Here is a 15,246-nt window from a genome sequence, read left to right as displayed (position 1 = left end):
TGTTGTTGATGCAGTACCTTAACTTGGGTGGTTGTTGTTGTTGTTGATACAGTACCGTAACTTGGGTGTTTGTTGTTGTTGATGCAGTACCTTAACTTGGGTGGGTGTTGTTGTTGATGCAGTACCTTAACGTGGGTGTCTGTTGTTGTTGATGCAGTACCTTAACTTGGGTGTCTGTTGTTGTTGATGATGCAGTACCTTAACTTGGGTATCTGTTGTTGTTGATGCAGTACCTTAACGTGGGTGTCTGTTGTTGTTGATGCAGTACCTTAACTTGGGTGTCTGTTGTTGTTGATGCAGTACCTTAACGTGGGTGTCTGTTGTTGTTGATGCAGTACCTTAACTTGGGTGTTTGTTGTTGTTGATGCAGTACCGTAACTTGGGTGTCTGTTGTTGTTGTTGTTGATGAAGTACCTTAACTTGGGTGTCTGTTGTTGTTGTTGTTGATGCAGTACCTTAACGTGGGTGTCTGTTGTTGTTGATGCAGTACCTTAACTTGGGTGTCTGTTGTTGTTGATGATGCAGTACCTTAACTTGGGTGTTTGTTGTTGTTGATGCAGTACCTTAACTTGGGTGTTTGTTGTTGTTGATGCCGTACCTTAACTTGGGTGGGTGTTGTTGTTGATGCAGTACCTTAACTTGGGTGTCTGTTGTTGTTGTTGATGCAGTACCTTAACTTGGGTGGTTGTTGTTGTTGTTAATGCAGTACCTTAACTTGGGTGTTTGTTGTTGTTGATGCAGTACCTTAACTTGGGTGGGTGTTGTTGTTGTTGTTGATGCAGTACCTTAACTTGGGTGGGTGTTGTTGTTGATGCAGTACCTTAACTTGGGTGGTTGTTGTTGTTGTTGATGCAGTACCTTAACTTGGGTGGTTGTTGTTGTTGATGCAGTACCTTAACTTGGGTGGGTGTTGTTGTTGTTGTTGATGCAGTACCTTAACTTGGGTGGTTGTTGTTGTTGTTGATGCAGTACCTTAACTTGGGTGGTTGTTGTTGTTGTTGATGCAGTACCTTAACTTGGGTGTCTGTTGTTGTTGATGCAGTACCTTAATTTGGGTGTCTGTTGTTGTTGATGCAGTACCTTAACTTGGGTGGTTGTTGTTGTTGTTGATGCAGTACCTTAACTTGGGTGTTGTTGTTGTTGATGCAGTACCTTAACTTGGGTGTTGTTGTTGTTGATGCAGTACTGTAACTTGGGTGGTTGTTGTTGTTGATGCAGTACCTTAACTTGGGTGGTTGTTGTTGTTGATGCAGTACTGTAACTTGGGTGGTTGTTGTTGTTGTTGATGCAGTACCTTAACTTGGGTGGTTGTTGTTGTTGATGCAGTACCTTAACTTGGGTGGTTGTTGTTGTTGATGCAGTACCTTAACTTGGGTGTCTGTTGTTGTTGATGCAGTACCGTAACGTGGGTGTTTGTTGTTGTTGATGCAGTACCGTAACTTGGGTGTCTGTTGTTGTTGATGATGCAGTACCTTAACTTGGGTGTCTGTTGTTGTTGATGCAGTACCGTAACTTGGGTGGTTGTTGTTGTTGATGCAGTACCTTAACTTGGGTGTCTGTTGTTGTTGTTGATGCAGTACCTTAACTTGGGTGTTTGTTGTTGTTGTTGATGCAGTACCGTAACTTGGGTGTCTGTTGTTGTTGATGCAGTACTGTAATGTGGGTGTTTGTTGTCGTCGTGATAATGAATGTATTTTACCCAACAGGCCATAATCCGTATGGAGAGAGAACACAAGAGCTTTGCTATGTTGACCAACTACACAGAGACCCCTCCTAAACTACTAGACCTTCCCCTCACCTTCACGCTGACCCGCCCTGATACAAACCTCCTCCAGGTAACACACACACACACACACACACCCACCCAGTCCAGTCATCATAGGTGTCTGTTGTTTCTGTTTCAGGAGGGTGTGTACACCACTCTGAAGGGCCTCACCACTACGGTAAGTTCATAGATTTAACTATTAAGGTTACGTTGTTGTCCCCCAAACCAAGTACGTTGGTAACCAGATTAAAAAAGCATTGAGGCACCTCGGGGGGTTTGTGGTGTATGGCGATGCGTCGAGCATAAGAACAGCCCTTAGCTGTGGTATATTGGCCATCTAGCACACCCCCTTGGGCCTTATGTCTTAATTAGACCTTGCTTTAATAACCTGTTAATAACCCCTTTATAACCTGTTAATAACCCCTTTATAACCTGTTAATAACCCCTTTATAACCTGTTAATAACCCCTTTATAACTTGTTAATAACCCCTTTATAACCTGTTAATAACCTGTTAATAACCCCTTTATAACCTGTTAACCTCATAGTCCGCCCAAACCCGTATGCGGTAGCGTAACTACAGCCTCAAGCTCATTACCATAACGCAACGTTAGCGATTTCTAAAAATCGCAAATGAAATGAAATAAATATGCCTGTTCTCAAGCTTATCCTTTTCTTAACAATCCTGTCGTCTCAGATTTTCAAAATATGCTTTAGAACCAGAGAAAATCACTAATTTGTGTAAGAGTGGTGATAGCTAGCTTAGCATTAGCGTTAGCATTTAGCACGCAACATATTCACAAAAACCAGCCAAGGAATCAAATAAAATAATTTACCTTTGAAGAACTTCAGATGTTTCAATGAGGAGACTCTCAGTTACATAGCAGATGTCCAGTTTTTCCTGAAAGATTCTTGTGTAGGACACATCGTTCCCTTTTGTTACTATGCATTTGGCTACCGAAACTAACCGAAAATTCAGTCACCTACATGTCAAACTTTTTTCCGAATTAACTCCATAATATCGACTGAAACATGGAAAACGTTGTTTGAATCAATCCTGAAGGTGGTTTGTCATATTTCTCTCCATTGAAAGCACCGTCCTTGTACCCTGCTTTGTTCTGAGATTTGAATGGAAAAATAATGGGACTTGATTTTTGCGCACCGAATGCCACGCAGACACCAAGAGGGACACTTGGCAATTGTAGTCTCTTATGGTCAATCTTCCAATGATATGCCTACAAATACGTCACAATGCTGCAGAGACCTTGGGGAAACAAGAGAAAGAGTCCGTTCATTCCTGTCGCATTCACAGCCATATAAGGCGATCATGGAAAACGTAGCCTCAGAAATCCTGTGCATTTCCTGGTCGGTCATACATCTTGGTTTTGCCCGAAGCATTTGTTCTAAGGGACTCACAGTGAAAATCTTTGCATTTCTGGAAACGTAAGACGGTCTTCTTTCCAAAACTATCAATTCCAAGCATATTCGAGCATCTTTTCGTGACAAAATATTGCGCTTAAAACGGGCACGTCTTTTTATCCAAAAATGAAATACTGCCCCTAGAGTACTAACAGGTTAATAACCCCTTTATAACCTGTTAATAACCTGTTAATAACCCCTTTATAACCTGTTAATAACCCCTTTATAACCTGTTAATAACCCCTTTATAACCTGTTAATAACCCCTTTATACCCTGTTAATAACCTGTTAATAACCTGTTAATAACCCCTTTATAACCTGTTAATAACCTGTTAATAACCCCTTTATAACCTGTTAATAACCCCTTTATAACCTGTTAATAACCCCTTTCTAACCCCTTTATAACCTGTTAATAACCCCGTTATAACCCCTTTATAACCTGTTAATAACCCCTTTCTAACCCTCTGTCTGTAAACAGGATCCAACGTTAATAACGTCTTTGATTGTTAATAACTTTATCCCTGTTAATAACCTGTTAGCATCCCATAAGGTTAACCCCTTTATAACCTCGTTCATAACTGTTAATAACCCCTTTATAACCTGTTAATAACCTGTCCTTTCAACAGGGTAGGGCCAGACACCTTTAGGCCTTAGGCAGCTTTTGAAAGTAGCCTGTTAACTGTTTGTTTAACCGATTTGAAATTAATAACCCTTTATAACCTGGGTTGGAAAGATGGGTATTTTAATAATTGAGAATGAATTACCCAAAAGAGATGCTGGTTTTCATTATTACCCAATTCCTTTTTATAAATTACTTCTTGTTATTGTTTGCTTCTTATAACCTGTTTATTCTCTGTCTGTAAAGCAAAATTCCAACGTTGAAAATTCAAACATATTTTTTAGAAATATGTAACATGTAACTTTCACACATTATCATTAATACAGCAAATGAAAGATACACATCTTGAACTAAAAATGCTGGTTTCATTAACTAGTGGAACCAAAAGAGATGCTGGTTTTCATTACTAGTGGAACTTTTATAAAAGAGATGCTGGTTTTATTAACTAGTGGAACCATATTTTTTAGAAAGATGCTGGTTTTATTAACTAGTGGAACCATCTTGAAAAAGATGCTGGTTTTATTAACTAGTGGAACCAAAAGAGATGCTGGTTTTCATTAACTAGTGGAACCAAAAGAGATGCTGGTTTTATTAACTAGTGGAACCAAAAGAGATGCTGGTTTTGTTAACTAGTGGAACCAAAAGAGATGCTGGTTTTCATTAACTAGTGGAACCAAAAGTGATGCTGGTTTTATTAAATAGTGGAACCAAAAGTGATGCTGGTTTTGTTAACTAGTGGAACCAAAAGAGATGCTGGTTTTCATTAACTAGTGGAACCAAAAGTGATGCTGGTTTTCATTAACTAGTGGAACCAAAAGTGATGCTGGTTTTCATTAACTAGTGGAACCAAAAGAGATGCTGGTTTTCATTAACTAGTGGAACCAAAAGTGATGCTGGTTTTCATTAACTAGTGGAACCAAAAGAGATGCTGGTTTTCATTAACTAGTGGAACCAAAAGAGATGCTGGTTTTCATTAACTAGTGGAACCAAAAGTGATGCTGGTTTTATTAAATAGTGGAACCAAAAGTGATGCTGGTTTTGTTAACTAGTGGAACCAAAAGAGATGCTGGTTTTCATTAACTAGTGGAACCAAAAGTGATGCTGGTTTTCATTAACTAGTGGAACCAAAAGAGATGCTGGTTTTCATTAACTAGTGGAACCAAAAGTGATGCTGGTTTTCATTAACTAGTGGAACCAAAAGTGATGCTGGTTTTCATTAACTAGTGGAACCAAAAGAGATGCTGGTTTTCATTAACTAGTGGAACCAAAAGAGATGCTGGTTTTCATTAACTAGTGGAACCAAAAGAGATGCTGGTTTTCATTAACTAGTGGAACCAAAAGAGATGCTGGTTTTCATTAACTAGTGGAACCAAAAGAGATGCTGGTTTTGTTAATTCTCAACAACATTCCGCTGAAAAGGCAGCTTGCGAAATTCAATACGAACAGAAATCTCATAATTAAAATTCCTCAAACATACATGTATTTTATATCGTTTTCAAGGTAATCTTGTTGTTAAACCCACCACAGTGTCCGGTTTCAAATAGGATTTACGGGGAAAGCAACACAAACGATTATGTTAGGTCACCAACAACTCACAGAAATACACAGCCAATTTTTCAAGCTAAAGAGAGAAAAAAAGCACAAGTAGAGATAAAATGAATCACTAACCTTTGATCTTCATCAGATGGCACTCATAGGACTTCATGTTACACAACACATGTGTGTTGTGTTTGATCAAGTTCATATTTATATTAAAACATCTGAGTTTACATTGGCGCGTTACGTTCACTAGTTCCAAAAAACATCCAGTGATTTTGCATAGCCACATCGATTCAACAGAAATACTCATCATAAATGTAGATGATAATACAAGTTATACACATGGAATTATAGCTATACCTCTCCTTAATGCAACCGCTGTGTCAGATTTTAAAAAAACTTTACGGAAAAAGCAAACCATGCAATAATCTGAGACGGCGCTCAGAATAATAGTCGCATAGCCGCCATGTTGGAGTCAACTATAACCATAAATAGAAAGTCTCCCGATCTTCATCAGAATGCCAGGAATCCCGGGTCCACAATAAATGCTTGATTTGTTCGATAATGTCTATTATTTATGTGCAATTAGCTACTTTTGTTAGCGCGTTTGGTACCCCTATCCAAACGCTGGAGCTGGTTGACAGTTTCTTCGGACAAAAACTTAAAAAAAAAAGTTATATTACAGATCGAAGAAACATTTCAAACTAAGTACAGAATCAATCATCAGGATGTTTTTAATAAAGTTCCAACCGGAGAATTCCTTTGTGTCTAGAGGAGGAACGGAACGCAGGAAGAGATCATGTGCTTTGCGCGTGAGCTGGAACTGGCTCTCTGCCAGTAGTCTGATGCATTCTGTTCTTATTCAGCCCCACAACACAGCAGAAGCCTCATTCAAATTTCTAAAGACGGTTGACATCTTCATTCATATCTAACAGGGATTTCAAAAGGGAATGGTTTGAAAATATACCAGCCTCAGATTTCTCACTTCCTGTTTGGGATTCCTTCTCGGGTTTTTGCCTGCCATATGAGTTCTATTATACTCACAGACATCATTCAAACAGTTTTAGAAACTTCAGAGTGTTTTCTATCCAATACTAATATTAATATGTATATATTAGCAACTGGGACTGAGGAGCCATTTACTTTACTCCGTGCACCTTTCATCAGCTACTCAATAGTGCCCCTGCAGCCAAGTCCAACACCAAATTAAAGATACACATCTTGTTAATCGACCCATCGTGTCCGATTTCAAAAATGCTTTACAGCTAAAGCACAACATATGATTACGTTAGATCACCGCCAAGTCAAAAAAACACAGCCATTTTTCCAGCCAAAGATAGGAGTCACAAAAAAGCAGAAATATAGACAAAAAAGAATCACTAACCTTTGATGATCTTCATCAGATGACACTCATAGGACACCATGTTACACGATATATGAATGTTTTGTTCGATAATGTGCACATTTATATGCAAAACTCTCAGTTTACATTGGCGCCTTACGTGCAGTAGTTTTTTATAATAAACATTGATAAAAGGTACAAGTGTTATTCACAGAGTTAAAGATAGACTTCTCCTTAATGCAACCGCTGTGTCAGATTTTCTTTTTTTTTAATTTACGGAAAAATCATAATCTGAGAACGGCGCTCAGAACCCAAAACAGCCAGAGGAATATCCGCCATTTTGGAGTCAACAAAGTTAGAAATAACACCATAAATATTCACTTACATTTGATGATCTTCATCAGAAGGCACTCCTAGGAATCCCAGTTCGACAATACATTACTGATTTGTTGTATGTCAAAATAGCCACTTGTTAGCGTGTTCAGCCCAGTAATCCATCTTCATGAGGCGCTTCGTCCAGACAAAAACTCGATAAGTTCCGTTACAGTCCTTTAGAAACATGTCAAACGATTTATGGAATCAATCTTTAGTATGTTTTTAACATGAAACATCAATAATGCTCCAACCGGAGAATTCCTTTGTCTTCAGAAAGCACTGGAATGAGAGGTAACTCTGTCGGGAGCGCCCGTCATGAGACCGGGGCACTCTGCCAGACCATTGACTCAAAGAGGTCTTATGAGCTTTCGTTTTCTAAAGACGGTTGACATCTAGTGGAAGCCGTAGGAAGTGCAACTTAATCCATAACATATCTCAATGTGTATTCAGTAGGCCAAGCTTTTGAAAAACTACAAACCTCAGATGTCCCACTTCCTGGTTGGATTTTTCTCAGGTTTTCGCCTGCCATATGAGTTCTGTTATACTCACAGACATCATTCAAATATTTTTAGAAACCTCAGAGTGTTTTCTATCCAATACTAATAATAATATGCATATTTTAGCATCTGGGCATCTGGGACAGAGTAGGAGGCAGTTTACTCTGGGCACGCTATTCATCCAAAAGTGAAAATGCTGCCCCCTATCACAAACAGAAGAAGGCTAGAAGGCTGCTAGCTGTACGTAGTACCACAAACGATGGACAGTGGACACAGCTCAGAAGGAGACGAGACCATAAAGAGACTGGATTCGTAAAATAACTTGTAAACTGGATTCGTAAACTGGATTCGTAAAATAACTCGTAGACTGGATTCTTCCAATAAAAGGGAATTGGGAACGACGCCCCAAAAGCCGAATACATCCACGGTGGTATCCAGATAGATGTAGTAGATGGTACGATACACGTCAAATACCTTCCAGAGGTGAAGATAGGAAAATGAACCGAGCGTTTTGTCACGTACGCCGTTGATGGGTGCAGTGAAAATGTGTTGTTTTACGGGGTCAACCGTAGATGGTACGATACACGTCAAATACCTTCCTTCTTTCTTTCTATACCGTGATATAGTTAAGCCATATCGCCCTACTTTGATACTCATCAAAGTCACCAAAGGATGCAATCTGCAGTCCAAGTGGATTCCAGACCGTGGTCAGCGCATCAGGATGCAGTCTACAGTCCAAGTGGATTCCAGACCGTGGTCAGCGCATCGGGATGCAATCTACAGTCCAAGTGGATTCCAGACCGTGGTCAGCGCATCGGGATGCAATCTGCAGTCCAAGTGGATTCCAGACCGTGGTCAGCGCATCGGGATGCAATCTGCAGTCCCAAGTGGATTCCAGACCGTGGTCAGCGGATCGGGATGCAATCTACAGTCCAAGTGGATTCCAGACTGTGGTCAGCGCATCGGGATGCAATCTACAGTCCAAGTGGATTCCAGACCGTGGTCAGCGCATCGGGATGCAATCTACAGTCCAAGTGGATTCCAGACCGTGGTCAGCGCATTGGGACACCATCTACAGTCCAAGTGGATTCCAGACCGTGGTCAGCGCATTGGGACACCATCTACAGTCCAAGTGGATTCCAGACCGTGGTCAGCGCATCGGGATGCAATCTACAGTCCAAGTGGATTCCAGACCGTGGTCAGCGCATCGGGATGCAATCTGCAGTCCAAGTGGATTCCAGACCGTGGTCAGCGCATCGGGATGCAATCTACAGTCCAAGTGGATTCCAGACCGTGGTCAGCGCATCAGGATGCAGTCTACAGTCCAAGTGGATTCCAGACCGTGGTCAGCGCATCGGGATGCAATCTACAGTCCAAGTGGATTCCAGACCGTGGTCAGCGCATCGGGATGCAATCTGCAGTCCAAGTGGATTCCAGACCGTGGTCAGCGCATCGGGATGCAATCTGCAGTCCCAAGTGGATTCCAGACCGTGGTCAGCGGATCGGGATGCAATCTACAGTCCAAGTGGATTCCAGACTGTGGTCAGCGCATCGGGATACAATCTACAGTCCAAGTGGATTCCAGACCGTGGTCAGCGCATCGGGATGCAATCTACAGTCCAAGTGGATTCCAGACCGTGGTCAGCGCATTGGGACACCATCTACAGTCCAAGTGGATTCCAGACCGTGGTCAGCGCATTGGGACACCATCTACAGTCCAAGTGGATTCCAGACCGTGGTCAGCGCATCGGGATGCAATCTACAGTCCAAGTGGATTCCAGACCGTGGTCAGCGCATCGGGATGCAATCTGCAGTCCAAGTGGATTCCAGACCGTGGTCAGCGCATCAGGATGCAATCTACAGTCCAAGTGGATTCCAGACCGTGGTCAGCGCATCAGGATGCAATCTACAGTCCAAGTGGATTCCAGACCGTGGTCGGCCATCGGCCCGGACGCCAGTTAAACGCTGGATTGGAATATGCGCTAAACAGCTTTATTGCACAAAGACACGTAGAAGAATTAGAAAGCTTGTTCAGGGACAGAACGACAGATTTGTACCTTGTCAGCTCAGGGATTCGAACTTGCAACCTTTTGGTTACTAGCCCAAAGTTCTAACCACTAGGCTACCCTGCCGCCCCATTATAGTCCACCTGTGGTAAATTGATTGGACATGATTTGGACAGGCACACACCAGTCTATATAAGGTCCCACAGTTGACAGTGCATGTCAGAGCAAAAACCAAGCAAAAACATTTCTGCAGCATTGAAGGTCCACAAAATTCTTAAATGGAAGGTTGGAACCACCAAGACTCTTCCTTGAGCTGGTCGCCCGGTCAAACTGAGCAATCGGGAGGTGACCAAGAACCTGATGGTCACTCTGACAGAGCTCTAGAGTTCCTCTGTGGAGATGGGAGAACCTTCCAGAAGGACAACCATCTCTGCCCCACTCCACCAATCAGGCCTTTATGGTAGAGTGGCCAGACGGAATCCACTCGATGAAAGGCACATGGCAGCCTGCTTGGAGATTGCCAAAAGGCACCTAAAAACTCTCAGACCATGAGAAACAAGATTCTCTGGTCTGATGAAACCAATATTCAACTCTTTGTCCTTAATGCCAAGAGTAACGTCTGGAGGAAACCTGGCACCATCCCTACAGTGAAACATGGTGGTGGCAGCATCATGCTGTGGGGATGTTTTTAAGTGGCAGGGACTGTGAGACTAGTCAGGATCGAGGCAAAGATGAACGGAGCAAAGTACCGAGAGATCCTTGATGAAAACCTGCTCCAGAGCGCTCAGGACCTCACAGTGGGGCGAAGTTTCACCTTCCAAAAGGATAAAGACTCTAAGCACACAGCCAGACAAGACAGGGGTGGCTTCGGGACAAGTCTCTGAATGTCCTTGAGTGGACCAGCCAGAGCCCCGACTTGAACCTGATCAAACATCTCTGGAGAGACCTGAAAATGGCTGTGCAGCGACGCTCCCCATCCAACCAGACAGAGTTTGAGAGGATCTGCAGAGAAGAAATGGAGAAACTCCCCAAAATACAGGTGTGCCAAGCTTGTAGCTTCATACCCAAGAAGACTCTAGGATTGTAATCGCTGCCAAAGGTACTTCAACAAAGTGCTGAGTAAAGGATCTGAATTCTTATGTAAATGTGACATTTCATATTTCTTTATTTTACAAATTTAAATTAGCAACAACTGTAAAAAAATCTGTTTTTTGCTTTGTCATTATAGGGTATCGTTTGTAGATTGATGTTGAAAAAAAACGATAATAATTTTTATAAAATGTGTTAAGTCTAGGGGATTTTTTAAAACATTTCTGATTCGTCAGGAGACGACACAGATAACAAATCAGATGAATTGGTTTGTTTAATATATATGTTTCTCTCTCTGTCTCAGATCTATTTTGAGATGGAATCGTCGTCGGTGGCGATGACCGTGTGTCTTCATTTCCAGAAGTCCCCCAGTGTAGTTCAGAACAACCCTCTGAAGTTCAGCTTGCTGGTCAAGGATAAACCAGCACCGCAGCCCCCAGCCCAGAAGACATCTGTTGTCAGGTAAATATCTTAACTCATCCTTTTCATTAACTTCCTAGATTTGATCTGTCAGTCCATCCAATCCAATCATTGTATTAACGTCCTGTTTTCTAAGGGCGTAGGATACAATTAGAGTCCATTGTTTTTCCTTGTCAGGGAACAACTCCTGTCCCATGTGTTCCTCTGGAGACCTTTCGGACTGATCTGGGCATGTAAACATCACTTATTTTATAATTTACGTGTTTGTTATTTCAGCACCAAAGCCAAGAAGAAACCAATCAAAGGCAAGAAGCCTGTAGCTAAAGATGTCACAACCCCAGTTAAACCTGTTACTTCCACTACTACCAGCACCAATGCTACAGTCTCATCCTCTCAGCCTGTTGCTGTGGCGACCAAGCAACCGGGTGACGACGTCATTGTCGCGGAGGTCAAGCAACCAGGAAGTGACGTCGTGGTGATGAATTCCGACGGAAAGGCAACGGTGGCGGAGTCTGGAGGGAAAGAGGGTGGGATTTCCTCGACTAAAGATGGGAAGAAGAAGAACGCTCATCCTCCCAAAGAGGATGGAGGGATGAAAACTGAGGAGGAGGCAAACGGAAACAAGGAAGACACTGCGACCGTCGTCGTTTCCGCCTCGTTACCTACGGTCGCCGTGTCCGCTCCTGAGGAAGAGGTCGCCATGGAAACCCAGAGCACCGACGGCGTTGCCTCGACCAATGAGATTGCAGCAGGACCCAAACAGGTTCTAGCTGCGGTCCCACAACAGGGCAGTGATGTCATTGCGTTGGCTAGTGAAACCGTGACGACTGTGGCCACAACAGAACCTCGTCTGATCTCCGCTGTGGAGGGAGCTGATAACGTGGCCAATCCCGTCGACTCTGACACCGTTGCTGCCTTGGTACCGGCACAAACACCGGGTCCTGTCCCGGTAGAGTTAAATGTTGAAGACAAACCTCAGGACTTTCCTCCGGTCACAGAGGAGATCCTCAAGGCCCTGGAGGCAGCGGTGCACCAACACCGTATGGGGAGACTGGCGGAGGAACAGGCGAAACAGGAACACAACCAGGGAGAGGGGATCCAGGCCAAGCCTCTACCCAACCAGGAGAGCCCTGCAGCTGGGGAGACGGCGGAGAGAAAGACCCCGGCTGAGTCAGAAGAGAAGACTGGGGAGAAAGAGACGGCGAAGAAAGAGGAGCCGCGACCAGAGAAGAAGACACAGCCGGACAAGAAGACCACCGACACGAAGAAGACACCTTCAGGATCTGGCCAACCAGACCACAAGAATGTACGTATCATAATAATAATGTGAATTTAAGGGACAGATATAATTTCAACCTTGACAGATTTGAATCAGTCTGACAGATTTGAATCACTGACAGTCTGATTCATTGCACCTTAGTGTAACCGGTGTGAAATGGCTAGCTAGTTAGCGGTGGTGCGCGCTAATAGCGTTTCAGTCGGTGACGTCACTCGCTCTGAGACTTGGAGTAGTTGTTCCCCTCTGCAAGGGCTGCGGCTTTTGGGGAGCGATGGGAAACGATGCGTCCAGGGTGGCTGCTTCGAGGGAGCCCATGTAGGGGCGAGGAGAGGGATGGAAGCAATACTGTTACGTTAGCTTCTGCTAATATTTGAATGTATGTATTGTACTCTAATGACTGAGGCAACTCATTATATGTTTAAATGTCTAATAAAATGAATTCATCCAGGGGAAGACCGAGGCTTCCGGAGGGAGAGGCCGGCGCCTCTCCCCAGAAAGGAGAGACTCTTCAAGGCATAGAAGCAGCCGTGCTCCTTCCGAGGAGGGCTCCCTTCGACGTCTAGACAGGGTAACTCCTCTAGCTCCTCTTCTGGCTCCCACAGGAGCAGCAGACACGACGGCAGCCCCGCCAAGAAGAAGGGGAAGAAGGGGAGGAAAGAAGAAGAAGAAGAAGACGAGAGGAGCAAGGTAGGAGAAGAAGAAAAGCAAGGCGTGATGTTGAATGACAATTCTATATTTTTTATGATTTGATTCTATTTCTGAGCGAGAAATGATCCTGTGAAATGTTTCTGTTGGTTCCACAGAGCCTCGGTAGCAGCAGTAAAACGACCCTCTCCTCTAGGAGCAGGTCTAAAGACACGGTGAGCCGACGATGCTTTCCAAACGCCAACATTTCTTTAAAATACCACATCCTGTACAGAATCTATAACCGCTACAGTCTGTTGTAGCAAACTCTCATACATCTGATTTCAAAGTACAGAACTGATTTCAAACTACATCTGATTTCAAACTACAGCACTTCTGTTGAACTTGTGGAAGATTTCATTTGATTTTGATGAATTAATTATTTTGATTCATCCTTCTCTCTCTCTTTACCTCAAGCTAGTTGCTACGCTGGAGATGAGTTTACGTCTGACGTCATCCCTGGTGAAGCCAACTCCTTCTATCTGGACCAGTTCAACATGGACCAGTTTGTTACTGTGGATGAGGTGCAAGGGGATGAGGCTGAGAACACCAACCCACCGCAGTCATCCTCATCTTCGTCACACAAGACACAAGATAAGGCCTCGGAAAGGTCAAAACGATCGTCCAAACGCAAGAGGGGTACCCCAGATACCCCATCTACGAAATCTAGCCTGGAGCACAAGGAGACACCCACGTCCTCCTCCTCTACCCCCCCTGCTCAGAAGACTCCACGAAAAGCCACAGCAAAAAAGGCGTCAGCTAAACCTCAACCACCTGCCACCTGTGGACGCAAGACCAGGTCATCAGCAGCTGTTGTTGTAGCAACCGAAGCCGCAGAAACCCAGGAAGCTGCCGACGAAAACACCAGCATAGCCAATACGGAGGCGGAGCCTGTTCCCTTGGAGACCCGGTCTCAGTCGGAAGAGGAAGTCATAGTGGTCACTAAGGGATGTGACACGGAGGATGTAGTACCGTCATCCCACCACAAGATGTCAGTGTTGGACACTGCAGTGACCGACAACAAGGAAGAGAAAAGTGCTGTGTCAGAAAGCGATATGGAGACGACCGCTGAAAAACTTCCAGAGCTAGAGGGGAGCGAGGAGACGACCCAGGCTGAAAAAGGTTCCTCGAATCTGGGTACCGAGGCTCAGAATGGAGCCTGTCCCCTGGAGCTTGGTCTGACCCATCCTTCTGCCTCAGCCAAGGAGCGAAACCTTCAGAAGGCCCTGCAACTACAAGAGGTGGAGACGGTGTCGGGTCACCAGGTGCCCCAATCACTTATTGATAAAGTACCAGATGATGATGGTGATTTCCAGATACTCGACGAAGCTGTGGACGATGACACACCTAGAGACGGAGAAGAGGGCAGTCAAGACACTCAAGAACAGTCTGGATCTCTATCTCTGGGTTACCAGGCGCCTGCAGCCTCCGAATCTACAGAGTCCCAGGTGCCTCAAGCTACACTAGAGGAACACGAAGAGATCTCCAACGACGAAGAATCTGCTTTCCAGATCCTCGACTCTCTAGAAGACACTGAAGACAACATGGCCGACTCCTCTCTCGCAGGCCAAGGAGGCCGAAGAGATTCTCTACCCAGAGAGATGGAGGGGTTCCAGATACTAGATTCAGTCGACGATCAGACAGAAACGACCCAAGTTCTGGACAACCATACGACTGACTCTAAATGTCAGGGGGGCTCCAAGCCTCTAAAGGGGGGTAAGAAGACACCCCAAAATAAGGGGAAGAAGGAGATTAAGAAGGTATCCAAAACTCAAGAGGTGACCAAGACCCCAACAGGAGAGTCCGAGGGGGGTACCCCAAAAAAGAGTAACCTTGTCACCTTGGATGAGGTCAGTGAGGAGGAGGAGGATTACCCAGATGATGCCGCCGAAGAGGAAGAACTTATTAAGAAACAAAAACTGGTGAAGGATAAGCAGCGAGAGAAGGACAGAGGGAAGGAGAGAGAGAAAGGGCGGAGGAGGAGTAGAGAGAAGGAACGGACGAGGGAGGAGGAGAGAGAGGAGAGGGTCGGAGTGGATACTGAGGGCTTGGTGACTTTGGATGAGATCGGAGAGGATGAAGGAGCGGAGGGGCCTTGCCTGGAGCCACACCCCTTCAGCCAGGAGGACGAATCAGGAGACACCTTCAACCCAGAGGTCAGGAAATATCTGCTGCTTGCTTTCTCCGCTCTCTGTCGTCTCTCTCCTCTCTCTG

At 44.3% G+C, this 15,246-nt stretch overlaps 2 protein-coding genes across 2 annotated transcripts in view; both read left to right on the top strand.

The window, feature by feature from the left end:
* Nucleotides 1-15,246, top strand: part of LOC115127651 (uncharacterized) — a 56,154-nt gene that overhangs the window by 34,864 nt on the left and 6,044 nt on the right. The window contains exons 11-16 of the mRNA XM_065026002.1: nt 1,707-1,943; nt 10,954-11,111; nt 11,346-12,375; nt 12,797-13,035; nt 13,152-13,208; nt 13,454-15,188. Coding sequence (XP_064882074.1) covers nt 1,707-1,943; nt 10,954-11,111; nt 11,346-12,375; nt 12,797-13,035; nt 13,152-13,208; nt 13,454-15,188 — 3,456 coding nt within the window. The remainder of the gene's footprint in view (nt 1-1,706; nt 1,944-10,953; nt 11,112-11,345; nt 12,376-12,796; nt 13,036-13,151; nt 13,209-13,453; nt 15,189-15,246) is intronic.
* Nucleotides 5,727-11,037, top strand: LOC135574243 (uncharacterized). Its single transcript, XM_065025209.1, has 2 exons — nt 5,727-10,659; nt 10,954-11,037. Exon 1 carries the CDS (start codon nt 8,227-8,229, stop codon nt 9,514-9,516), a length of 1,290 nt encoding a protein of 429 aa, XP_064881281.1. The 5' UTR covers nt 5,727-8,226; the 3' UTR covers nt 9,517-10,659; nt 10,954-11,037.

Source organism: Oncorhynchus nerka, linkage group LG12, assembly GCF_034236695.1.
Source record: "Oncorhynchus nerka isolate Pitt River linkage group LG12, Oner_Uvic_2.0, whole genome shotgun sequence".
In the NCBI taxonomy this organism is placed as follows: Eukaryota; Metazoa; Chordata; class Actinopteri; order Salmoniformes; family Salmonidae; genus Oncorhynchus; species Oncorhynchus nerka.
The sequence above is the reverse complement of the archived record's forward strand: the minus strand, read 5'-3'. Positions and strand labels throughout refer to the sequence as shown.

What these genes read in the sequence shown, in the direction of transcription:
- LOC135574243 (XM_065025209.1), top strand. Translation starts at nt 8,227, where the DNA reads ATGCAATCTGCAGTCCAAGTGGATTCCAGACCGTGGTCAGCGCATCAG.